The sequence below is a fragment of the Varanus komodoensis genome, unplaced genomic scaffold (assembly GCF_004798865.1).
Source record: "Varanus komodoensis strain SLA01 unplaced genomic scaffold, ASM479886v1 scaffold3, whole genome shotgun sequence".
In the NCBI taxonomy this organism is placed as follows: Eukaryota; Metazoa; Chordata; class Lepidosauria; order Squamata; family Varanidae; genus Varanus; species Varanus komodoensis.
In genome coordinates, this window is record NW_025335761.1 from 21,642,226 (window position 1) to 21,667,041 (window position 24,816).

Here is a 24,816-nt window from a genome sequence, read left to right on the forward strand (position 1 = left end):
CCTGATTCTTTGTTTTGCTGGGTGGAGTAGATGGAGGGGGTTGATTGTGCATCCAGCAATTCACTGCATATGCATTTTATTGTATATGTTTTCTATTAATTATATTATTTCTGATTTTGTGAATTGCCCATGGAGTCTGTGAGCTTGATGGGTAGTTAAGAAATGGAATAGACAATAAATAATAATTGTTATAAATGGATTACTGTGCAATTTTCTGCAACTTAACAGGAAAAGGATGTTTAATAGGACTAGTATGTCTTGCATCTGAAGAATTTCCAAAACATGACAAGGAGCTGCATCATCAGCTTTGTGGCTAACTAATAAGAGAAATAATACAGGCTTAGCTAGCCAGACAACTTTTTACATGAAAAGCCAAACCCTCCTCTGGATCCTCACGAGCCTTAGGAACACACTGTGTTTTTAGGTGCTTGCATCAACCAACCAGGGTGTAACACCACTATAATCAGGGTGTCAACTGTGTGTTGATTTGTAAGAGTAATATATTTAATTCTCTAGTCCAGAGAAAACATTCCTCTTAGAATTTACACAAACTAGGATTTAATAAGTATTGCAGCTGCAAGCACTTACTCAGTTGGAAACAGTGGTTTATAACATGTCCCTCAGGATAGAAACAGAGCTTAGCAAGTTTCCTGAGAGTTGTCTGGCAGTGGGACAGATTGCCTCAGGAAGTGGTGGGTTCTCCTTCACCAAAGGTATTTCTGTAGAGACTAGACTCTAGATGCTGGGGATACTGTAGCAGCGCTCTGCAGTGCAGAGCCTGATTTGAGCTGCCAATTGGACTAGATGATCCAATTGGAAAACACTTTTTTTTTTAAACAGAAACTTGGTCTGAGGAGCTCAATGAGCCTAGTGCTTGCTTACCAGGCACAGAATGTTTAGTGTCAGTTTTCGAAAACAGAGAACTGAGGGAGTGGGCTGGAAAAGAATATCCCATAGAAGGTCTTGGCTGGCCAGCTGGCCAGCTGGCAGGCACCTGAAGGTGGCTTTAAACTGCAACATCTTGTTGCAGATTCCACTTGTCTGTTACAAATACTGAAATGTCAGTGGGACTATGGCCATTTAAAGTTATCTCCTTGTGTTATTAGCAAATCCCAGAACAATTCACTCATGATCATAAATGAAGTGTTAAAAGCTGCATTAAAAACCTCTTCCTTCACAGGTGAATTGCAGAAATTATAAGTTAATATGTCCTTTAGTGAGTGTAAAGGATGAGTTGACAAACACATTAGTGTGCCCATCCCACATTGTAATCTGAAGTTAATTTCAATTTATCTTGTTCCCTTGTTCACATTTTTCATTGTGGTACACATAATACATTGACCTTTTGTAGATATTAATTTTTTCTAAAGAGGATTAATGCGAAGCAAGTGGGAATTTGTAGAAACAGTCAATTTGCTTGACCTACATTTATTAACAATGAAAGGAAATGCAGTAAACCTTCAAATGGAGATTTTCAGGGATACATTTAGTGTATTTAGAGTACTATTATGAAAGAGATTCAAGTGCATTTGCTTTTATGTATTTATATGCCACTTCTAGCATAGGATGAGATGTGATATAAAAATGAATATGCACCCTTCTCAGATTGCATTGCATCAGAAAGTTGCTGTATCACTTACATAAAGAATTGCTGTCCACTTCACAGTTTTGCCTCCTGAACTGATTCAAGTGTTGCAGATTTTATTTAAAGACACATATGGTACTTTGGTGTCTGACTTCCAGAACGTGGTCTAGGCATAAGACAAATTGCATGTAGACAAATAATGTTTGCTTGCACTTAAAGATAGCTGTGGAACTCAATGATATAGAGCTCTGGAAAATAATATAATTCATTTCCTGGTCAACAAACTACAGTCTTATATGCTCAAACAATGGGATATTATCACTAAAACATTATCCTTAGAATTTATAAAACATTATCCTTAGGATTTATATAGCACTTTTATTCAAAGAATTCCACATAAGTTAGCTTGTATAATCATAAAAACCTAAGGAGAGCTATGCTGGATTAGATCAAACAACCATCTTATCTGGCATTCTGTTCACGGTGGACACCCATATGCCACTGGCAAACCTACAAAGTAAGGCATGTATTTTCATTCATGTTCACCAGTAACTGGGATGTGCAAGCATATTGCCTCTGATACACCATCAGGACTAGCAACCACTGACAGCCTTATTGCCCATGAGTTTGTCCAAATTCCCTTTAAAGCCCTCCAAACTGGTGATTGTCACTACATCTCATGGAAGTGAATTCTATATTATGAAGAAGTCTTTCCTTTTAGCTGTCTTGAATCTCTCCACTTTCAGGGTTGTAGCATGACCCTGGCTTCTAGCGTCAAGAGAAAGAAATGTCTATCCAGTTTTTTCACATGATGTATAATTTTGTACACCTTTATCCTATCTCCCTGCACTTGTCTTTTGTAACCTTTCCTGATAGGGGAGTTGCTTCAAGTATTTTATTACTGCACTTTCCCTTTTCTCAACCATCTTTTTTTTGGTGCAATGATTAGACATCCCTACTAGGCAGTTATGTATTATAACTAATGCATAACTATTACATGCATTAGTATTAATGGGAGGGGGATGAGGCAGAGGGAGTAAGAAAGGCCTGGTTCTAATGAAGCTGTCATACTGCAGTAACATCTCGATTTCAACCCCCCCACCCCCCAATCAACATAGGTCTTTACCATTTTTCAAGCAGGTTTGTAGCAGAGACAGGATTTGAAATGGGAACATTCTGATTCTGATGCTAGATCAGCTGTCTGAATATAACTTGTTTTCCTTCTCTAATATTCATGGGAGCTTATTGCTTGTAAGTACCCTGCTTACAAATTCAGCTTAAATGTGCCACCTCCACTATCAGCTTCTTGCTACACCTATAAATCTTGCAGCAAACATTTCCACAATGACTGCTTGATCGTGTCCAGCACCTGGTTCTCAAACTTCAGCCACCTCCCTCGTCAGCCTTTCTGCATGTTGCTCCTGCTTTCCCCCACATTCCATGTCCTGCATGTGTGAATGAGATGCCTGCCGCTTCCTCTGGCTCAAGCACTGATCAGAGGATTTTTTTCATTCAGGCTGACAACTGGGCCTCAACATTAGCCTTTCAGCAAACAGCAGGTGCAAGCCAAGCGATCCCGGCTCTGCTAACAGTAATCCCTGCTCTCCTTTCCGTCACCACAATATTGTCTGCTGTGCTGAAGGATGTTTTTGTTTTCTCTTCACAGTTGTTAATTCCTTTATACTGAATTGAAACCTCTTCCTAATCTTCCTGTGCAGCAATTCTTTGGAAAGGGCAGCCATTGTCAGGAAGCCACAGGGCACTGCAGGCAGGCACGCTGCAGTACCCGAGAACATGCCTGCTCCTGCCCCAGAGAGGGGGGTAGGGGGACCTGCTACCTGCACAGCAGCCGCCTGGCCAGACAGCTGTCCAAATGAACATCACCAGTTGCTTTCACAAGCTTAATGAAGGGAAGCACAACCCTGGAAAATGCGTAGCGGCAGCTTGCTACTATAGGAACAGCATTATATACTTCAGAAAAGACTACTGGATGCTCCTGTGAGGCAGGCAGTTGGACTTTATGGCATTCAACAGAAACATGCTAAGCGTTTTTATTTATTAAGCCCTAAAAGTTAAGTGAAATACAAATTCCCTATCACAAAATGTTCTGTATTTATTCCAGTAAAAACACTTGACAATAGAGCTAAAGAGCTCCATCTTTGCATGGTTTCTAGCCTGTAGACAGTGGCAAAGAAAAGAAACAGTGGAAAAGAAACAGCGTAAGTTCAGCGATACCAATATGGACTGCCTCTTTCACAGCTCCCTGTCTTCACCTAGGACTCTAGTTTTGTCCTTGATAATTAGCAAACTTGCTGCCACTTACACAATTCAACTGTAGACTTAATACTCATTTGGTGAATACAGTTCTCAAGGAGCTTGAGCTCTAAAGCTTACATTCTTCTACTCTGAATTTAAAATTGCAGGTTTAATTTTTTGTTACGTGCTGTTATCTGCAACTTATGAATGAGTGACCTCCAAAATGTCCTGTCCTTGACAGCCCTGCTCAGCTCCTGTGGCTTTCTTTCTGGAATTGATTCAACTCAAAGTTGCTCTTCCTCTTCTTTTCCAGAATACAGCTTGAGCATCAGGCATCTCTTGCTCCATATAGTGTAAAATCATTTAACATTAATATCTACCAAATTAACAAGATAAAACTTTTGGAAAGTTCTTTTTAAAAATCTGAGGGTTTTGAAATACGATCGTTCAGTTCAAGTTTCTGCAGTACCTGGTTTCTCCTGATCTCTAGTTTACAATTAGTAAGCAAGCCCTGTCCATTCAGTCTTAGCCAACCAGCACAAATAATGCACAAAGAGCCAAGGAAAAACAAATTATGTAAGAGGGCAGGTGATAAAAGAGAGGTCCTTTAGAGGCAATGATGCTAAATAAGAAGGGAGAGTGTTTAAAGCAGTAATACCTTATGTGCCCAGTTTAATATAAGCTCCTGTTTCATGGAATGAGCCTGTGGAATAACAAGAGACTAATAACAGTTTGAAGTATTATCAGCTGATGGGGACTCATTGCCAATGGCCTTGTTGTCTAGGAATGATGCGGTTTGTAGTCTGGCAGGTTGGGGGAGGACTGATCTAATGCAAGATAATAAGCAAAAAACATTTATGTGATATGCCATTCATATTCCCTTTTCAATATGGGGAAACTTTGCTAGAAAGCTACCATCTTGTGCCAGGAAATGCATCAGAAACCAGGCCAAAAAACCTGCTGTAGGATCTTGCATCAAACCAGCCATAAATTTAAAATCATTAAGTAAAATGGACAATATCTTGTCTACTCCCTATTTTCCTCTCCTCTTGAACATAGTAATTATAAAGGAACATCATGTGAAACATGCTACAACCACTGGTTATTTCTAAGAGTTATTTGTCCCCCTGTACCTAATGGTTCTCAGGAAGACATATAAAAATACAAATGAAGTCCAAAATATGTATAAATTGAGAAGTGTGGGTTCTAGTTCCCATTCAGGCCATGAAGTTCACTGGGCAACTTTGGGCCAGTCTCTCCAACCAACCAACCTCACAGGGGTGTTGTGATAGATGAAAAGGAAGGTAGGAGAAACATGTAAGCCAACTGCAGTTTCTTGCAAGAGAAAAAAAAAAAAGCAAGAATGTTAGTAGCTGTAACAGTATAATTGGCAAAATGTTGCATTATTTTACAGGGACAAATTGACAATATAAATGCTAGGCTGTACATAAGAAATGTCTCCAGATCCACCTTCAATTCCTGGCATTCCTTACCATTGGCTATGCTAGCAGGGGCTACTACGGGACATAGTCCAAAACATCTGGAAAGCTACCTTCTGCCCATCCTTGTATTACAGCACACTAGTCTTACATAATTTCTGCTGTCAGTTCTGAACAAAGGTTGAAAAATTTGCTCCAGGTATCATGTACTTTTAAGACAGACAAGACTAGAAGAAGGACTATTGTTCCTCAAGAGGCAACCCCCTTAATACAACCCATATTTTCATCCATGCAGGATGTGATAGGAAGAATTCTGTATAAAGTTGATGGGGGGAAATCTGCCTAAAAAGTTGCTACCTGCCTCCTGCTGGACAAAACCAGGCATGTTAGCAGCTGGTACATAAGTAGGAAACAGGTATTTTTAGCTGTACTACCATTATTTTAATCAACACTCATATACACAAAAAACAACCAGTTCACCAGTAACTTTCTCATATTTTGCCAAAACAAAAGCCCCTTACAAGACTAAAAGGAACTCTTTGAATATATCACTCAATATATTTATGACAGCAATTTATGGAAATATTCAGAGTTTGATTAACTTTTTGAAAGGCCAGATGACAAGCTTTGGAGCCAGAGCATACTAGCTCCACTTTGACTTGATTAATAATTCCTTAAATGATCACCTTTACATTTGTTTCACTGGAGCTTGGAACAAAGATGGGTGACAAAGATGGGTAACTGACATCACAACTCATGAACTTTTGAGGATATAATTCATTCAGTTAGCTTGTACTACAGCTTAAAATAAGTTGGACCAGCACCACCAGTACAATTTTTGCTTTATTACATGTATATCTCACCTTTTTTCCTTCCAAGGAGCTCAAAGTAGCTTACATAATTCTCTTCCTTCTATCCTTCTTATCCTCACCACAACAGCGCTGTGAATTAGGTTGGGCTGCAAGTCTGTGAGTGGCCAAAAGTCCCCCAGTGAGTTCCATGGCTCAGTGGGGGCGAGAATACAGATTGTCTGAGTCCCATTCCAAGTTTTGTTAAGAAGGCAGCTGGATAGCTGTAGTTAAAACATTTTATGTAGATAAAACATTTTATGTGAATCCAATGTTGTTGGTGAAGGCTAAAGATGGACCCTGAATCAGAAAAAAATGCAGAATGTAGGTCTGCTAGCTAAATTAAGAATCTAAGATTTTCCCCAAGTGTTAGAGTGGGTGGTGGCGGGACAACTCTAAGCACTCTTGGATGAGACTGATTATCTGGACCCATTTCAGTCTGGCTTCAGACCCGGGTATGGTACTGAATCTGCCTTGGTCGCCCTGTATGATGACCTGTGCAGGGAGAGAGACGGGGAGTGCGTCCCTGTTGGTTCTCCTGGACCTCTCAGTGGCTTTCAATACCATCAACCATGGTATCCTGGATAGGCTAGCGGGATTGGGAGTTGGAGGCACTGCTTGGCAGTGGTTCCGCTCCTATCTCAATGGCTGATTCCAGAAGGTGGTGCTGGGGGACTATGACTCTGCGCCATGGCAGTTATGCCATGGAGTTCCACAGGGGTCCATTTTGTCCCCTTAGCTATTCAACATCTACATGAAACCGCTGGGAGAGGTCATTAGGAGGTGTGGGCTGCGGAATACCTGATACCCAGCTCTACCTCTCATTTTCAACCAATCCAGGTGAGGCAGTGGCTATACTGAACCAGTGCCTGGCCAAGGTAATGGGTTGGATGAGGGCCAATAAACTGAAGCTCAATCCAGACAAGACGGAGGTCCTGTTGGTAGGTGGTTCGGGCTTCGGGGTGGGGGACTTGGGCCTTGTCCTGAATGGGGTTGCACTCCCTCTTAGGGACAAAGTTTGCAGCTTGGGAGTGCTCCTCGACCCAGAGCTGTCATTAGAAGCTCAGGTGACGGTGGTGGTGAGGAGCCGTTTCCATCAGCTTCAGCTGATCCATCAGCTGCGTCCGTACCTGGAGAACGACTGCCTGGCGACAGTGACACATGCATTGGTAACTTCCGGATTAGACTTCTGTAACGCACTCTACATGGGGCTGCCCTTGAAGACAGTCTGGATACTTCAATTGGTGCAAAACAGAGCTGCCAGGTTGCTGACGGGAACTGGGCATTGTTCTCATATAACCCCAGTCCTCCATCAGCTTCACTGGCTTCCCATTTAAGTCCGGGCCCAATTCAAGGTGTTGGTTATCACCTATAAAGCCCTTAACGGCTTGTCACCTGGTTATCTAAAGGAGCGCTTGCGCCTATATATGCCCTCCCGCCCCTTGAGATCGGTGGCAGAGGCCCTTCTCAGGGAACCCTCTGTGAATGATATTAGGAGGGTGAGTACCCGGAGGAGGGCCTTCTCTGTGGTGGCGCCCCACCTATGGAATGCTCTCCCCAGAGAGGTCCCCCTGTGCCGTCATTATTGTCGCTATTTGTTTTTCAGCGCCAGGCCAAGACCTTTTTATTTAAAAGTTATTTTAATTGTTAATTATTGATTGTATTTATTGGGTTTTTATGCTTGTGCCGAGATGTTTCCGGATTTTTAATGGTTGTGTATTTATTTTGTAAGCTGCCCCGAGGCTTTTTGCGAATGGGGCAGCATAGAAATGGTCTAAATAAATAAATAAATTCAATCACTGCTTCCATATTGAATTTGCAGCTTTTGGTCCACAGTCACCTTTGGTATGGCATAAAATGCCTGATCCCGTTGCCTGCTTGTGACACATTTGGACCTGGGTAACTCCCTTCAAAGTCATTTAGGGACTTCAAAGTTATTTAGTGGAAAGCAGAGTATGAATTTGCTAAATAAATTAAACCTGGTTGGTGTGAACAAATTTATTTGTAATTTGGGCACTGATTCCCTTTTGGCTGGATCATTAAATACATTCTATGAGAAAGACTAGGACATGGTAAACCAGACATAATAATTTTATATAAAGCCCATGCATTTTAACTTATTATTTTTTATAAAATGTATGCATCATTTCCCACTACAAAAAAGTCTCAAAGTGCTGTACATATTCAAATACAGAAATTCATACTTAATATAGCATATTGCATCTTCCTTACATTCTGTTCCACACTAATCCCTTTTGGGGTAATTCATGAACTGGCTTTAATCAGCAAAGTCTTTATGCTGCAAGTTGCTGATTTCTAATATATTGTCTCTCTTTCCATATTTTATATGGACAGCAGATGGATCAACCTAGATTTTTCAAGTTCGCTTCTGTAGGTTTTTCTATCAAACTTCCATTTTCCTTCAGCTTCAGATCTTTGGAAACTGCGTCATGCTGTTTACCACACACAAACCTGTCTCTTTAATCGTCTGCTATTAAATCTGTCACTCATCATCATTTGCTGTGTTCTTTTCTTCTCGCCAGGTACAGTAAAGTATATATGCCACTACATTCACCAAAGGGAAGCTTTATAAAAAGATCTAATATTCTCCCAGTCAAGTTGCCTCCTCCACCTCCTCCTTCCTGATTCACTCTTAGCTGGCACAGTGCAGTGTTTTGACATTCTAACTGCCTCCAGAGTGATAGATGGTGACATCATTGCATGAATCAAGCACGAGGTGGCAGTCCATCAAATGAATGGAGGCTTCACGTGGTACTAATACACCTCAGTAAGGAGCAAGTGAGAACAGGAATGCACAAAAATACGTATCTCACATTTCAACCCTGCTACAGCAACAGCACCTTTAATATTTCTTCTGTAGCTAAGATCCCCTGTCCAATTCCAAGAAAAATCCCTGCAAAGTCAGCTAGTATTCTGCAGGAGTGATGCAATGTTGCCAAATCCCATCAGTTAACAGCAACATGTTAAAATAAAAAAAAAAATCAGTTTCAGTGATTCTCAAACAGGTAATATTTTAGAATAGACAGAATTTAATTTCTCTAGAAAGAGACATGATTGGCAGGTATTAATATATTTCACTTGTAATACCTATTTTTTTTTTCACTGTAGTGGTAACACAATCACATGTTCTCAGACCAATCGAGCATTTGCACTAAGAAAAGCTTGGGTGTCAAGTGGTGCTGGTCATTCTGGTTCTCAAGCGGAGAAAGATACTTGTGCGCTTTACAGTCTTGGAAATATAAAAGGCCTCTTTGCTTGAAGAGCAGTTCTTCTTGAATATCAGTGTTACTTAAAGACAGCATTAAATGCCCGCCCAATGATTATTCTCCGCACCTCACTGGTTCCTGCCCCTATTTCATACAGTTTGGCATCACGCAGAAAGCGACCCATGGGGTAGTCATTGATGTAGCCATTTCCACCTGCAACATAAAAGAGAAGTCCTGGAAGTTGGAGATCCTGGATATAGACTGATCATATCCATGGGATGACAAATGTTTAAGTCATTTGGAATGCAGATCACTAGTAACTTACAAATCCACAGCTTATCTGCAGGACAAGGGGGTGCCTGTAAGGAAGAGACTCTAGGCCAGTGGTGGCAAAGCTATGGCATTTGTGCCACAGGGGGCACGCAGAGCCCTCTCTGTCAGCACGCGAGCGAAGTCGCCCCAGCAGCTGAGCATCGAATAACAGCACACATAGGGGCCACCCGCATGCTCAGAAAGGATGATGTCACGCGACTCATTAGCCGCGACTCATTAGCCATGACTCATCTGAGCTTTCACATGGCTGGTCAGTGCACTGCCAAGGATATGTATATATTTGCTTGGACTGGCTGTGAGTTTTTTCTAAACTACAACCTCAGTTTTCAGGTTTGATTGCAGTGTTGGCACTTTGCGATAAATAAGTGGGTTTGGGGTTGCAGTTTGGGCACTCAGTCTCTAAAAGGTTCACTTATATAACTAGGTTAGGGTTATAAAAACAAGGTGGCCTAGTATGATTTTAATGGTTGGAATGTGTTTAGAATGAGCAGAAATGATGAGCTGTGCAGAAAAAGCTACTCAAGGAAGGCTTTTTTGAAATCACCCTCCTTTCTATGGAACTTTAGCCCTATATTAGGGTTAGGGGTATGCACCAGGGTAGGGTTAGGGTTACAAAAACAAAGTGTCTTGGCATGACTTTGATGGTTGGAATGTGTTTAGAATGGGCAGAAATGATGAGCTGTGCAGAAAAAGCTACTCAAGGAAGGTTTTTTCAAAATCGCCCTGTCAATGGAACGCTCCCTGTATTAGGGCTAGGGGTATGCACGAGGGTAGGGCTGGGGTTACAAAAATGAGGTGTCTTGGCATGCTTTTGATGGTTGGAATGTGTTTAGAATGGGCAGAAATGATGGGCAGTGCAGAAAAAGCTACTCAAGGAAGGTTTTTTCAAAATCGCCCTGTCAATGGAACGCTCCCTGTATTAGGGCTAGGGGTATGCACGAGGGTAGGGCTGGGGTTACAAAAATGAGGTGTCTTGGCATGCTTTTGATGGTTGGAATGTGTTTTGAATGGGCAGAAATGATGGGCAGTGCAGAAAAAGCTACTCAAGGAAGGCTTTTTCGAAATCACCCTCTTTTCTATGGTATTTTGTCCATATATTAGGGTTAGGGGAGTGCACCAGGGTAGGGTTAGGGTAGTGGTGGTGAACCTATGGCACACATGCCACAGTGGGCACGCAGAGCCCTCTCTGTCAGCATGTGAGCCAAGTCACCCAGCATCGTCCCAGCAGCTGAGCACTGAATAGGGCAGCGCACATAGGGGCCATGCACATGCTCGGAAAGGAGTAGTGTCGCCAGGTGATGACTCAGTAGCCGCGACTCATCTGAGCTTTCGCATGGCCGGTCAGTGCATTGCCAAGGATATATATATATTTGCTTGGACTGGCTGTGAGTTGTTTTTTCTAAACTAAAACCTCAGTTTTCAGGTTTGATTGCAGTGTTGGCACTTTGCAATAAATTAGTGGGTTTTGGGTTGCAGTTTGGGCACTCGGTCTCTAAAAGGTTTGCCATCACTGCTCTAGGTCATTATACAACCATGTCTAAGTTAACTTGTTTCTCAATGAATAATCACCCACATCTATGATCTTACCCAGACACTGGATTCCATCCAAGGCGACTTGAGTAGCACACTCTGCAGAGTACAGAATTACTCCAGCACAGTCCTGGAGGAGAAGAGGAGATCATATGCATGGAAGGAGAAGTTCAGGATTAGATACACAGCTCCTCTAAGCCCCCAAATAACTGGGAAAATAGACTCCTGATGAATTGTATCAGATTTAATATTTATGTTATGGTCACAGAAGGAACAGCACAACAGTTCTTTTACGAGGCAAGGACACTAAGCCTTACAACTCCCTCTCCTCCACGTGCAACAACAGAAACTACAATTTGGTAGCTTCATACTATGTACAGGTTAGTACACAGAATTTAAGAAAAGGCTACACTCTAATCCATTGTCTTATCTGATTGCCATCTTTGAAGCATATGTAGCTATAACGTACATCTTAGATGTAGCAGTTGCAACACCATGGTGTTACTCACATAAGTGAAAACAAACGTACTGCCAAATGGGCAAGGAAGTATTTTAAGAAAGAAAAGGAACTATTAAAAACATTTATCTTTTCCGCTTCTGAGTTAAGTCTTTTTCACTGCTGCTCCTTCACTGCCTCCCATCTACACAATACAGAAGGGGCAGTACAGGGGGCCATCACCACAAACAACAAGCCATGAGCTCACCTTTGCATTGAAGTGTCCTCGATCACAAGCCTTTGCCACATTGTACACATACTGCCGACATGCCATCAGCCGTGTGTACATATCAGCCATTTTACCTTGCATGAGCTAAACACAGCAGTAAAAGGAGGGAAGAAAATGAAAGGTATTTGGATTCATTTTCAACATTTTATCCGTTTGTAGAAATGTTCTATACACAAACTGAAAACAATATACAAAATTCTCAAGCTGAAATTATGCCAATGCAACATAGAAACCAAATATTGTATTTAAAATTTAGTCAGTAGCAATTAAGAGCTCATTTTAAAAACTACAGCCCTAAAATGCCTGCTGAAAAAGAGAGTGTTTGGCTGCCTACTAGAAGACAAACAACAATGGAGCCATGCACCCTCCCTTTGGCAGGGTATTTCAACACCCCAGTGTCACCACAGAAAAAATTGCATCCCTTTTGCTTACTGATCAGGAGGAAGACCTCAAGAAGTTGGATGATCCAATACTAGATGATACAATGTGATTCTTAAGAAATTCTGACCTCAGACCAGTACAAGCCAAAGTCCAACCGCAGACTGCTTAGTAATATAATTGATACAAGCTGTAGTGGGACATGCTGAAACCTGCTCAAGTTAATATTCTGGCAGCCACATTCTAGATCAACTGCAGTTGTTGAGCAATTGTTGAGCAGGTTGTTCAAAAGACAACCTGACATAAGAGTACATTACATTAATCTGACTAGGAACTGAGTAAGGCATAAATGACCAAGGCAAAAAATCTGCTTTTTCAAGGAAAGTGAAGGAATATAACTAATATTTAATCTGCAAATTTGGGAAAGAGAACAGACAACATTAAAGAATGTGAAATTAAGAAGTGGAACTCTTTATTGCTGCTAGGCTTTTCTATAGATTGGAAAAGACTAACAAAATGAGAGAGTTCCAGAAAGGAGACAGATGATTGCTTTACGTATATGAAAATCATACCTAAGTTTGGTCCTTTCTACCTGCTTCCCACAACCAGCACCTGTAGTGACTCTCACCACACATGGAAACATAGAAGCATATAAACAGATTGAGTCAGAAGGGGCCTCCTGGGCTTTCTAGTCTGATCCCCGGCTCCAGCCGGCTCCGCTCACGACATGCCCACCATGTACATGTCCAGCCTTTCTTTGAACACCCTCACCGATGGGGCCTCAACGACCTCTCATGGAAGCCCATTCCACGCCTTCGGGGTCCTAACTCTCAGGAAGTACTTCCTGGCATCTAAATTGAACATATCCAGAGGGCATTATTTCTGGCATAGTGCTTTTAGATGTTGGGGTATCAACCATTTTATATGGAATGAATTCTCTATTCATACATGCATACTGACTTTTCAAACATGCATTTGAATCCTGATGCTAGGTGAACTCCTGGGCCACCAATTCAAGGACATCCACATTTGCCTGCCCCCTGAAAATATCTGCATCCCTGACTTATACCAGAAGTAGGAAAAGAAAGAGGAGAAGAGATACCCTAACTCCCATCATCTGCTTAAAGAAGACAGAATAATTTCCTGCTCCCCAAAGCAAAGAGAAACTGAAACAAGTTTCAGCTGAATGAATCATGGTGTTGAATGAGTCAGTATTATCTCAAAGTCATTGGAGAGAAAATATTACTCAAGACAAACAGTGGTAGGACAGATTCCAGCACCACTTGTACAAAAGGCAGCCTGTAGTGCAAAAGCACATTGCAATTCCAAACAGTACCTTTCCTCCAAATATGAGCCTCAGGCTCAAACAGTTATCTAATCAGTTGCTTCAAGATCTTAGGCATCATAACAACTTGGATTTCCCCCAGTACTAAATTCCTTAATGATGAATATCTTGAGGTTCCAGCAATACCTTTTAATGTTACTTTAAAATCAGCCAGCAGTTAAGATACCTGAGGGAAAATAGCCTGCTTTAGCTCTGTATTTTAGGAAACAAGGCAGATACATTTACAGAGAGGTACATCCAACCTTATTTAAATAAGTAGGTCAAGTGAAAAAATAAATAGGTGCCTGCCAAAATCTTAGAGCATGCTCTGGAAGTTCACTGGCAGCCCTCTGATTGCTCTTACCTGGAAATGGCCAATTTTCTGCCCAAAAGCTTCTCTCTCATGTAAATATGGTAAAGCATGGTCTAGGACAGCCTGCATGATCCTGCAAGGGGAAGAAATACTTGTATTCATTTTACAAATTTGTATCCCACCCTTGAAAATTCTGCTTTCAAAGGTTTTATCAAAGGGCTAAAATAAAATAACCATCATTTAAAAAAGCAATCAATAAAACCAGAAGACTAAGAGCAGTAAAAACAATAAAATGCAGCTTGCAGATCTAATTGCGGTAATTTAGGGATAAACAGGACACTGACCACCTGCTAACTATGATGTACCAAGGTGCTGAACACTTACCTTGGAATATTCAAGTGTATACACATGGTAACATCTTCTGGAATAGGAAAACTTGTACACTACAAAAATTAAACACACTATGTTGGTCCAGGAAGGGACCACAGCTCAGGGGCAGAACTTGGGAAAACAAGGTCCTAGGACCAATCCCTGGCAACTCTGGTTAAAAAGATCAGGCAGTAGCTGATAGAAAAGATTTCTTTTGCCTGGAACCTTGAAGAAGCACTGCCAGTCAGAGCAAACCATACGACTATATGGACAAATAGTTTGTTCTGGTATAAAACAAGTCCTTTTGATCCTACGTTTATTAGAGTAAGCAGGCATTTGATGTCATCAAAACTCTTCACCAGGACTGATATTTTTTTAAAAAATAACAGTTTGCAGGGGGCATTGATGGGAAGAGAATGTCACAAGACATGAAAAAGCTTGCCTAGTCTGCAATCATACTAAAAGGGTCTCACATGTATTGGTTGGCCTTGGCAATCAGTCAAAGTCACCTTGCTTTCCAGAAGTCCTCATACATAGTGCAGTGCTAGAGTGCCCAGGTATCTCTAACCCAGGAGAAGGGCAGGGAACTCTCCCTGAGCTACACTTGCATTAGAGCAAAACATGCACTTGCCATGTCAAGGTGGCATGTTTATTTTTGTCCTGGCTCAACTTCAGGAAGAACACTGGAGCAGTATGACAATGGAACCAATGACCTAGGGAGGCTATGGGCTCTCCCACATGAGAGACATTCAAGGTGCAACTGGACAGCCATCTGAGAGGGACGGGTTAACCTGGAGTTATGAGCAGGGAGTTTGAAGTAATGGCCCCTTCCAATTCTACTATTCTACGATTGTATCCTAGAGTGAGGCTTTATCTATATGATACAGAGCTGAACCAGAAGATCACTTTTATTTTACAGCTCTTTTATCAGATGCCAACCATTGGGCTAGATATTGTAGCACTTAGAAGTCCTACCAAGTCCTCTGGAAAGAAGATCAGTGGTACAATCTGACAGATGTGTACTTAGAAGCAAGTCCCACTAAGTTTTAAAGGCACAATTCTATGCTAATTTGGACATTAAAAAGACCCACAATTCCCAATATGGCCCAGCCAGCTAGATTATCTACAGTTACCATCTTATCCAAGGTTGACTTGCAATGCTTTGCATTAAGAATACGAACTCCCATTCATTGCTGTTATGTGCTGTCAAGTTGTCTCTGACTTATGGTGACACTAATGAATGAATGCCCTCCAAAATGTTTGTCCTTCACAGCTCTGCTCAGCTCTTGTAAGACTTTATGTCAATTCATCTCATATTTGGTTTTCCTCTTTTTTTCTGCATTCAACTTTCTCTAGCATTTTTGCCTTCTCCAGTGAGTCTTGTCTACTCATGATACAACAGCCTCAGTTTTGTCATTTTTCCTTCCAGGGATTTCCCATTCTGGCTCTTTAAATAGGATGCTGAAATCCAAACATTACACTTAGTGATAATTCATACACTCAGCTAACTCCATGCCCTCCCTAAGCATGAAGGAAGCAAGAGCAACATGAAGCAAGAGCCACATGCTTGATAATTTGTTTCACCAATGTGGGGGGCTGTTGACACTGTTGCTAGGATTTGCACAACCACTGCAGATATTTTTGAGCTGACCTAATTGCACATAGTACAGCAACCATGTGGCTACAATGATTGGTGTTCCCTAGCAATGGAGGCAATGGCAGCTGTGTGCGCTCCTGGAGATCGTAGAATCAAAGAGTAGTAGAAATGGAAGGGGCCAATGAGGCCATTGGGTCCAACCTCCTGGTCAATGTAGAATGACTGTTTCAGGCCTGGTGGTTGTAGAAAAAGGGGCCCTTTTTCTAGGCTACTTGTAAATAATTTTCAGGTCAAGGAAACTATGTAATGAAACTAAAGGATGAGACCAGCTGAAATGGTAAGATAATTTCCCATATCAGTCAAAACAATTTGCCCTTGTGCTAAATGCTGGCATATTGTAAAGACAGTTCAGAATCTGCAGCTTGTTCAAAATGCAGCAGCAACATTAATAACTGGAATCACATGGCCAAAACATATAACACCAGCTCTGGCACACTTGCACTGGACACCTATATGCTTCTGAGCCTCATTCAAGGTGCTGGTTTTAATTTATAAACCCTACACAGCTTGGAACCAAAATAATCTGACATAAAATAGAAACATAAAAACAGAGCAAGTCAGAAGGGGCCTCCCGGGCCATCTAGTCTGACCCCCTGCTCCAGCCGGCTCTGCTCACGACATGCCCACCATGTGCATGTCCACCATGTGCATGTCCTTGAACACCCTCACTGAGGGAGCCTCAAGCACCTCCTGTGGAAGCCCATTCCATACCCTCGGGGTCCTAACTGCCAGGAAATGCTTCCTGGCATTTAAATAGAACCTTGGTTCCCTGAGCTTTGCTCCGTTGGAGTGCATCCTGCCTTCCTCTGCAGGGGAGAACAGGTCTCTACCCACCTCCGTGTGACCCCCCTCACATACCTGTATGTCGCCAACATATCCCCTCTGAGTCTCCTCTTCTCCAGGCTGAAGAGACCCAGTTCCCTCAGTCTCGCCTCATACCCCATCCCCTGCAAACCGGCCACCAACCTTGTGACCCTACCCTACACTGACTCTAACCTGGCTATATCCTTCCTGTAATGAGGGGCCCAGAACGGAACACAATACTCCATTTGCGGGTGCACCAGAGTCATATAGAGTGGTAGTAATACCTCTCTTGATCTAGAAACCATGCTTCTGGCTATGCAACCAAGGGTGGTGTTTGCCCTCTTGACCACATCACACTGCTGACTCATGTTTAGCCTGCAGTCAACCAGTACCCCGAGGTCTCTTTCACAAGTGCTGTTCTCCAGCCACTTGTCCCCTAACCTGTACTTATGACACCCATTCCTATGCCCCAAGTGCAAGACTTGCACTTAACCACATTGAACGCCATCCTGTTGTCTCCTGCCCACTTCCACAGTCTGTCCAGATCCTTTTGGATCTGGAGTACCTGCTCCTCAGTTGTGGCCACTGCCCTGGTTTTTGTATCATCTGCAAATTTGATCAGCAGACAGTTTACCCCTTCTTCCATGTCATTGATAAAAAGATTCAACATGATCAGCCACAGGACGACCCCACTTGAACGTATCCTTCAACCACAATGTACACAGACACTTCACTCGACATCTGAGTCTTTCTTCTGAATGCCATATCCAAGAGAGGTTCTGTTGTTAACAAAAAGGAGAAGGGCCTTCTCTGTGGTAGCTCACAAATTATGGAGTCATCTCCCTACCAAGACCTGTCTAGCACCAACTTTACTATCTTTTCAGTGTCAGGTTAAGACCACCCTATTTGCCAACTCTAAATAGCACAAGGGGTGTGGGGGTGAGTATTGCCAGGTTTTTTAAAAACAGGACTAGTAATATGGTCTGGATTTGATGCTAAAATGGACTTTTAACATTTTAGTGTAATTTCATGATATTTTTATAATTTTGTCTTGTATTTTATTGTACTTTTTAACTGTTGTGTACTGCCTAGACAGCTTCAGTTATTGAGTTACACAGAAATAAAATAAAAATGAAGAAATATTACCATAAGTTGCTGAAACCAAACTGCAGAAAAACAAGCAAGTTATGTGTCTAGAATAATAAATAAATATGCATTTACCCCAGTGGCCCACCAGACAATACGAGTCTCTCCAGATCCAAGCCACTCATCAATACATAGACTCCTTTACTCACTTGTCCCAAGATGTTTTCAGCTGTGACAGATAAACCAAAGTTAGTTGCATAGCCATATAACTGTCATAGATGAAAGGGGTATTCCATTTGATATGTCCATGCATCCATGTACATGTATATATGCTATACAGACACATACAGTGTGATCTCTTTTATCATCTTAATTTTCAAACACCATGAAGAAGACAGCAGTAGTATCTTGCACATCAAAATGTCTTTATGATCCAAGTCTTAATACCACTGCTATGAGGCAAAAACAAATTAGAACATTATGACCTTCAAAGGCAACTTGTTACAATATATTAGCAATTAATGGTTGACCAATCTAGCATGATTACAGATGTTTGATCCTGGAAGATGTAGAATTTTAAAATATGTATTTTGTACAACATAGCAAATGTATACATTCATTCAATGTATACAGAAGTGTACAGAAATGTTATGCCCTGTATGAATGTGACATGTTAGGGACATTGGCTAATATTTGCTCATTCTGCAGAAATCATTTTATTTTGTTGATCAGAGGGAAGGGCTAACACCTAAGCAGGACACTGAAGCCCTTCTACTTCACAACTGCAAATGTTGCTCAGACCCAACTACTAGCTACACATTTTCAAACCTATTTTTCCAACCAGAACAATACAACTTTGCTTTAAGACACACCAAAGAAAACAGAAAAATTAAAGGAAGCTGAATTCTGTACCCATTGTCTATTCATGCACTACAGTGGAGGTATCAAAGAATACAGCACAAATTTCGACAACAGGTATGATTCTATGCTACATAACTACTTAATCTGTTGTCTTTGGGAGTGTGTTCTTCCCCATAACTAAACTTTGCAGGAACTGGAGAAGGTAATATGGGAAGCAGCATAAAACCAGAAGCATATATAAAACTCAACTGACAAATAATGAGGGTTTTGCAGTTAAATGTAGAGATGGCATGAAGAGATATCTTTTGAAATGCAAAAAAGAGCTGTATCTGAATTTCCAGAGGACTACCTTGAACAATTATGCCTCAAGCAAAATACAAGGTGAGATTTCCAAATCCATTCCTGGCCGCTGGAACATGACCTAAGAGTGTGACTCCATGGGTATCGTTCACTATCAAAGGAACATGTGCTACCCTCAATGGAGCACAAGTGACATGAAGCCACACACTAATACAGCTGACAGGATTGTAACACTAAAGTGCACCTTGATCTAAGAAAGACTTCCAATGATGCAGGGAACTACTAAAGCAGCTCCATATTGAGCAACTACTGAAGTGGCCCTGGGAGATCAGGGGCAGTTCAACAAGAACAAGGGTATTTGGCCCTTTTATGTCTTCCAGCAGGATGAAGACAAAGAGTTTATTCCCACAACAGACTATGTAGAGATCAAAATACACTCTAGGAAAAATAGGGCCCTACCATCCATGTCACTAGCATTTCTGGTGAAACTCCTGGTCTACAAAATGAAAAGAAAAAAAATAGAATCAATATGCTTATTAGGAGTCCTGCTGCTCATCACCAACAGCAGTGCAACATCAAGAAATGCAGAGCAACAGAAGCAAATGGGGACTTTCTATTCCACTGAGAAAGTCAAGTAAGAGAGTTCTTAGATCTGAAATCAGGCACAGGGCATAAACATCTGGTGCCATGCCTTGGCGAGTAGCCAGAGCTTTTTAACAGGAGAAGGTCTTAGAAGATCATTTTCAACTACTGTGACAGCCCAGTCTATCCCAGGTCCAGAAGCCTCTCCATTTTAAACATACAGTCAAGACCTTTCTTTTTCAAAAGGTGTTTTATCATTAGCTCTGTGTTAATTGTTTGATATTTGTTGACCAATAGAGATACCTATTGGAATAATTTGTGGCATACAAGTATAAAAATAAATAAAATGTGTAAATAACTGCCTATATTTACTGCTGCTGCTATACTGAACTCTTTTAGAATATATTTTGTTGATTTTATATATAAAGAGAAAGTATATAATGAAGTAACACAGCTTCAGCATCACTCACCAGGAACCTTGCAATCCTCAAAGATTAATTCACAGGTATTTGATCCTCTCATTCCAAGTTTATCAAGCTTTTGTGCAGTGCTGAAACCAGGCATACCCTGAAGAAAGGATACATGTGATAACCCCCTTTTCTTAGAAACCAGAATATACCACAGTGCTTATGGCAGGAATAATTCTGTCCTGAAAAACGCTCAGCATCTAATCACAAAGCAATGACCTGTGTGGGAGTGAACAGGAGTATCAATGGTTTGAATCCAATGGTATAGTACCAGTCACAGAATAGCTCCATCAGCAAAATAATTTTACCCCATCCCACTTCCTGCAAGTCTTCAAAATCTTACTCCAGAGGGCTGGGAAATATCCCAGAACTAGTTTTGGGCAGTGCACAGGGCTGTAGTGAGAAGCAGAGAAAGAAAGTCTCATTGTATCAGCAGATACTCACTAGCATCACATTGGATTTAACTCAATGTGAGAAGCATTATGAAGGAAGCAATGTCTGTAACAGGGAAATCCCTATCCACATTTTAATGTGCAAGACATTGTTTTTTCCTGAAAGGCATTAATCGTGCCATTATTTGGTAAGGAGTTAATCTTCCATACTTTCAGGACGTATTATAGTAGGCTGATTCTGAATGGGTGAAATCCTCTCTCCTGCAGCCGTATTACCCCTCCCCCTCAACAAACACACACAACCCCTTTGCAGAGGATTAGAGGGATCTACTGAACATTGTCATCTATGTCTTATTGGGTTGCAATAGGGGGTGGGAATCTTGTAATGCTTTTTGTAGTTCCCATTTTTGGACAATGTTCCTATCCTATAGCAACCCCATCAAACAGAGCTCACAATGCTCAGCAGATCCCCCTGCCCAAATCATAGGGTACAGGGGGATGTAGAAAAGAACCTTGTAGAAGCCTGCCCCTCTGATTTGCACAACACTGGATTTTACCCAGTGTTTAAAAACAGGCAAATAATATCAAACAATGACTTGAATCAAGTCATGTGAAGATCTCAAGGTGACTTGCAATAATTATCAAAATATACATTCAAGTAGTAAGATACAACAACCCTAACAAAACCATTTAATAAAAAGAATGCAACAGAGACTTACAAGTGCAGCACAAAAATATAATTCTGTGGATAACTCAAAGCTACAGCAGATGCTATAAATGTGCTCCCCATTTCTTTTGTGGAGTTTTAAATCCCACTTGGTGTATGTAAGCTGCTGCCCTTAAGTCACCCTCTTTTTTGTCACATCTTTCAAAACAGATTTAACAAAATTAAGTTCAAACAAGGATGAGTACTGATTTTAATCTGTTTTCCCTGGGCGTTAAAACTGACAACAAAACAGTTCATGCAAGAAATTGAATACTGACCATCACTATCTGAAAATGGCAATGATTTTGAAGGTAACAAAGAAAACAGTTTTTCAAAAACATTTGTTTGATTTTTTCCCTCCTTGTTAGGTACATAAAGTCATTATGAATAACAGATCTATTAATAGCTAGGAAAGGTAAACAGAACCTCTAAGTTGGTTCCACCATTTGCTATGCTGGCTAGGGCTGATGGGAGTTGTAAGTCAGAAGATCCAGAGCTACATCAAGTTGCTCTAGGTACAGGGGCAGCTGTGCTCTGAATACCAAATGCAAGGGACAAATGGGATTGCTATGGTTGGAAGTTCTCAGGGACATCTAGCTTGCCACTCTGGAAATAGAACATGCATCATATGAGCTGGCTTGATCTACCAAGCTAACTCTTAGCAAGTGTATTACATGACAGTGCAGAGGACAAGAAGGCACAGGATGAAACAACTCACTTGAAATAAAAACACATGAATGGGCCTGCAGATTGGTTCAAGTGTATTTGACCCATTAAGTTGAACAAGTCCCTGAACTTCCAAGAGTTTGGAAAAGAACTCAGAGTGTGCTATTTCCAAATTAACTCAAGCTGCACTCTTCTGCCTTTCTAGAAATAAAGTATTTCTTTGCTGGTTTGGGGGTCCTGGCAAATGCCCAACCTTGCCATCTCTGCAGTTAGCCTTAGGGAAACCCCTCCTCAGCAAGGTCTCATTATCAAGGCTAAAACCCTTGTCCAGAGCTCTCAGAGAATGCCAGGCTTTTTTAGCATCCTGTGCAAGACAAGCCACAGAACAGCATGGCGGACCTTTGACATAACAAGCCTTATCCTCTGTGTCTCATCTTTATTTTGGCAACATTCCCAGCTTCACTAAGCTGTGCTGAAGCCTGAATCCATGCTTCAGGTACAAGCAATGGAGAAGGAAAAAAGCATGGCTTCTCTCACAGAACAAGTTCTCATCCCCAGCTGATAAGATGCCATCTGGAAAATATCCTTATTAAGCAGGGACAAAGACAGGTTACATCACTGCTCCATAAACCTACCTTCTCCACAATGAATGCTGTTATTCCCTGAGAAGCTGGGACAGTATTTGGATCTGTTTTAGCATAAACAATGAGAACATCAGCATCTGGCCCATTGGTAATCCAAAATTTGTTCCCATTCAAAACAAAATGATCCCCTAAAAAGGAAGGATGGAATTGGTTACTTCTCAGAAAAATAGAAACACCCAGGACTAAACTCTTACTAGACAGTATAAGACAACTGAGATTTCCACAATTTCAAATCCTAAAAGTTCTGGATGTGTGATTGCTTCCATTTCTGCTATTAAAAATACAGGTACTACACAGTTTGGCTCTGTAGTGGGCTCCTTCTACAACCAGTCAGTTCTCATGAAATGAAGAGAGTGCATTCTCCCACAAAAATTAATACATGGTAGCAAAGCCGTGCCATCTGCAAGACTCCAAGGAGGATCTACAAGCCAGAAGAGGAACCTCTGTGAGCTATAATAGATTGCAAACCAGATATTTCTCCCACTCCTAACATATAGATTAGCCTTATTTGTTTCTTTCTTTGTTTCATATTTATACTGCTCAACAGCTGAAGCCCTCTGGGAAGTTAACAAAAGTTAAAATTAAACAAACATTAAAAACACACTCAAACATTAATTTAAAAGAATAAAACCATAATAGCAATTGCAATTGCTATGATTCAACATAGAAGCACAGCAGCAGTACAGAATAAAATTGAATATATAAAAACAAAGTTTAAAAGTTGAACTGTTAAAATATTGGGAAAATAAAAACATCTTCACTTGGCGCTGAAAAGTAGTAGGCTCCAGAAACACCTCTTTGAACAGTTCATTCCAAAACCAGAGTGCCACAACTGAAAAGGCCCTCTTCCTGGTAGCCACCCATGTCACTTCCTTTGGACAGAGTGCCTGGGGGAGGGCTCCCAAAAGTGACCTCAGGGTCTGGGTAGGTACATATGGGAGCAGGTGATCCCATACGAAGATTCAGAAAAGAGGATGACAGACCCACAGGTCAGTGTTTCCCAGGTACTATGAAATTATGGCATGCATAATTTAAAATTAGATTTTATTATTTTCCCTAAGGTAACTCACCCTAACACAGTCAGAAGCCTGTGTTCCCCACTCCTGCCCTTCAGCAATCCCAGTGGGGGTGTTACTTACAACTTGAGATAATAGACTTATAAAGCAAGTATAAGTTATTATTAAAAAGACATGGCGAACTGGTTATCACTCCTTCCACTGCCACACAAACCAACCTGGTTCAATTGATCATTGCTACCTACCATGGTTTGCTTAACACTAGAACAAGCCAGTGGGTTATGCAAGGGTAGAGTAACTCCCAACAGCTTCAGTACAGACAGTATGATAAGCTGTCAGGCTAGAGAACACTGATCTAGACTTAAAGCTATAATTGCAACTGGCAGTGAAATATAGAAATGGGATGCAAAGACCCAGTACAGATCCCAACTGGATTGCACTGACACAAAGAGCTACAGATTATAACAGGTGATTCCATCTTCCTTGGAAACTGTAAGTCTCTTCTGCTGACATACACCTTACCCCTTTCAAATCCTTGCTCTGGTTGAGAGACAGAGACACTTTAGTAATTGTGTTGGTAATACCTGGATGCAACATAGCATACAGATAATTTCAACATTTTAAATGCAACATTCAAAGACTGCTGTTGGTTTTTATAACTGTTTCTCCATCACACACACAACAGCATTTACCTTTTCTTTCTGCCCTCAGCTTCATGGAGACAACATCCGAACCTGCATTGGCTTCACTCATTGCTAGTGCTCCAATATGCTCTCCACTGATCAGCTGGGGAGACATAAGTGATGGGAGAAATGCAAAAGAAATAGATATTACTTCAATCATTCCTTTTCTTTGCCTTAAAAATCACAATAAACCTGGAAATATTTCATACAACGGAGGAGCTGTAAGTACAGATGTTACCTTTGGCAGAATTTTCGAAGCAGATTTACTGGTGCAAATATTTTTTAAAATGGCACAAAATCAAGTAATTGCATTTCTACAAGGAAATGGGAAATGAGCAAAGCTCATGCTTTGGTTGAATTTGTCTCCTGCCAAGAGTACCAAGCTAGCAGCCATAGACATCTCTCTAAGTCCCTGTGCTGTCATGGCCTTTGAAAATGGTTGACCAGAAGGGGCAGACAGTTCAGGAACACTTGGGAAAAGGCCAGATCACTGGGGGGGGGGGGGGGGGATCTGCAGATGCCAAATGGAAAATGATCATGGAAAATGATGCCAAAATATTAGGCAATAAGCTAAAGCGGCAACACCCCTCAACCCTTGTAATGGAACAGCAGATGGTCACCCTCC

General features: G+C 41.3%; 1 protein-coding gene across 1 annotated transcript in view; it reads right to left on the reverse strand.

The window, feature by feature from the left end:
• Positions 1–8,111: 8,111 nt before the first annotated feature.
• The window catches only part of IVD (isovaleryl-CoA dehydrogenase), a 31,568-nt gene continuing 14,863 nt past the window's right edge, over positions 8,112–24,816 (reverse strand). The window contains exons 5-12 of the mRNA XM_044436569.1: positions 24,201–24,294; positions 22,484–22,620; positions 20,088–20,184; positions 18,010–18,103; positions 14,010–14,091; positions 11,923–12,027; positions 11,276–11,348; positions 8,112–9,568 (exon numbers count right to left, since the gene is read on the reverse strand). Coding sequence (XP_044292504.1) covers positions 9,435–9,568; positions 11,276–11,348; positions 11,923–12,027; positions 14,010–14,091; positions 18,010–18,103; positions 20,088–20,184; positions 22,484–22,620; positions 24,201–24,294 — 816 coding nt within the window. The 3' untranslated portion in view covers positions 8,112–9,434. The remainder of the gene's footprint in view (positions 9,569–11,275; positions 11,349–11,922; positions 12,028–14,009; positions 14,092–18,009; positions 18,104–20,087; positions 20,185–22,483; positions 22,621–24,200; positions 24,295–24,816) is intronic.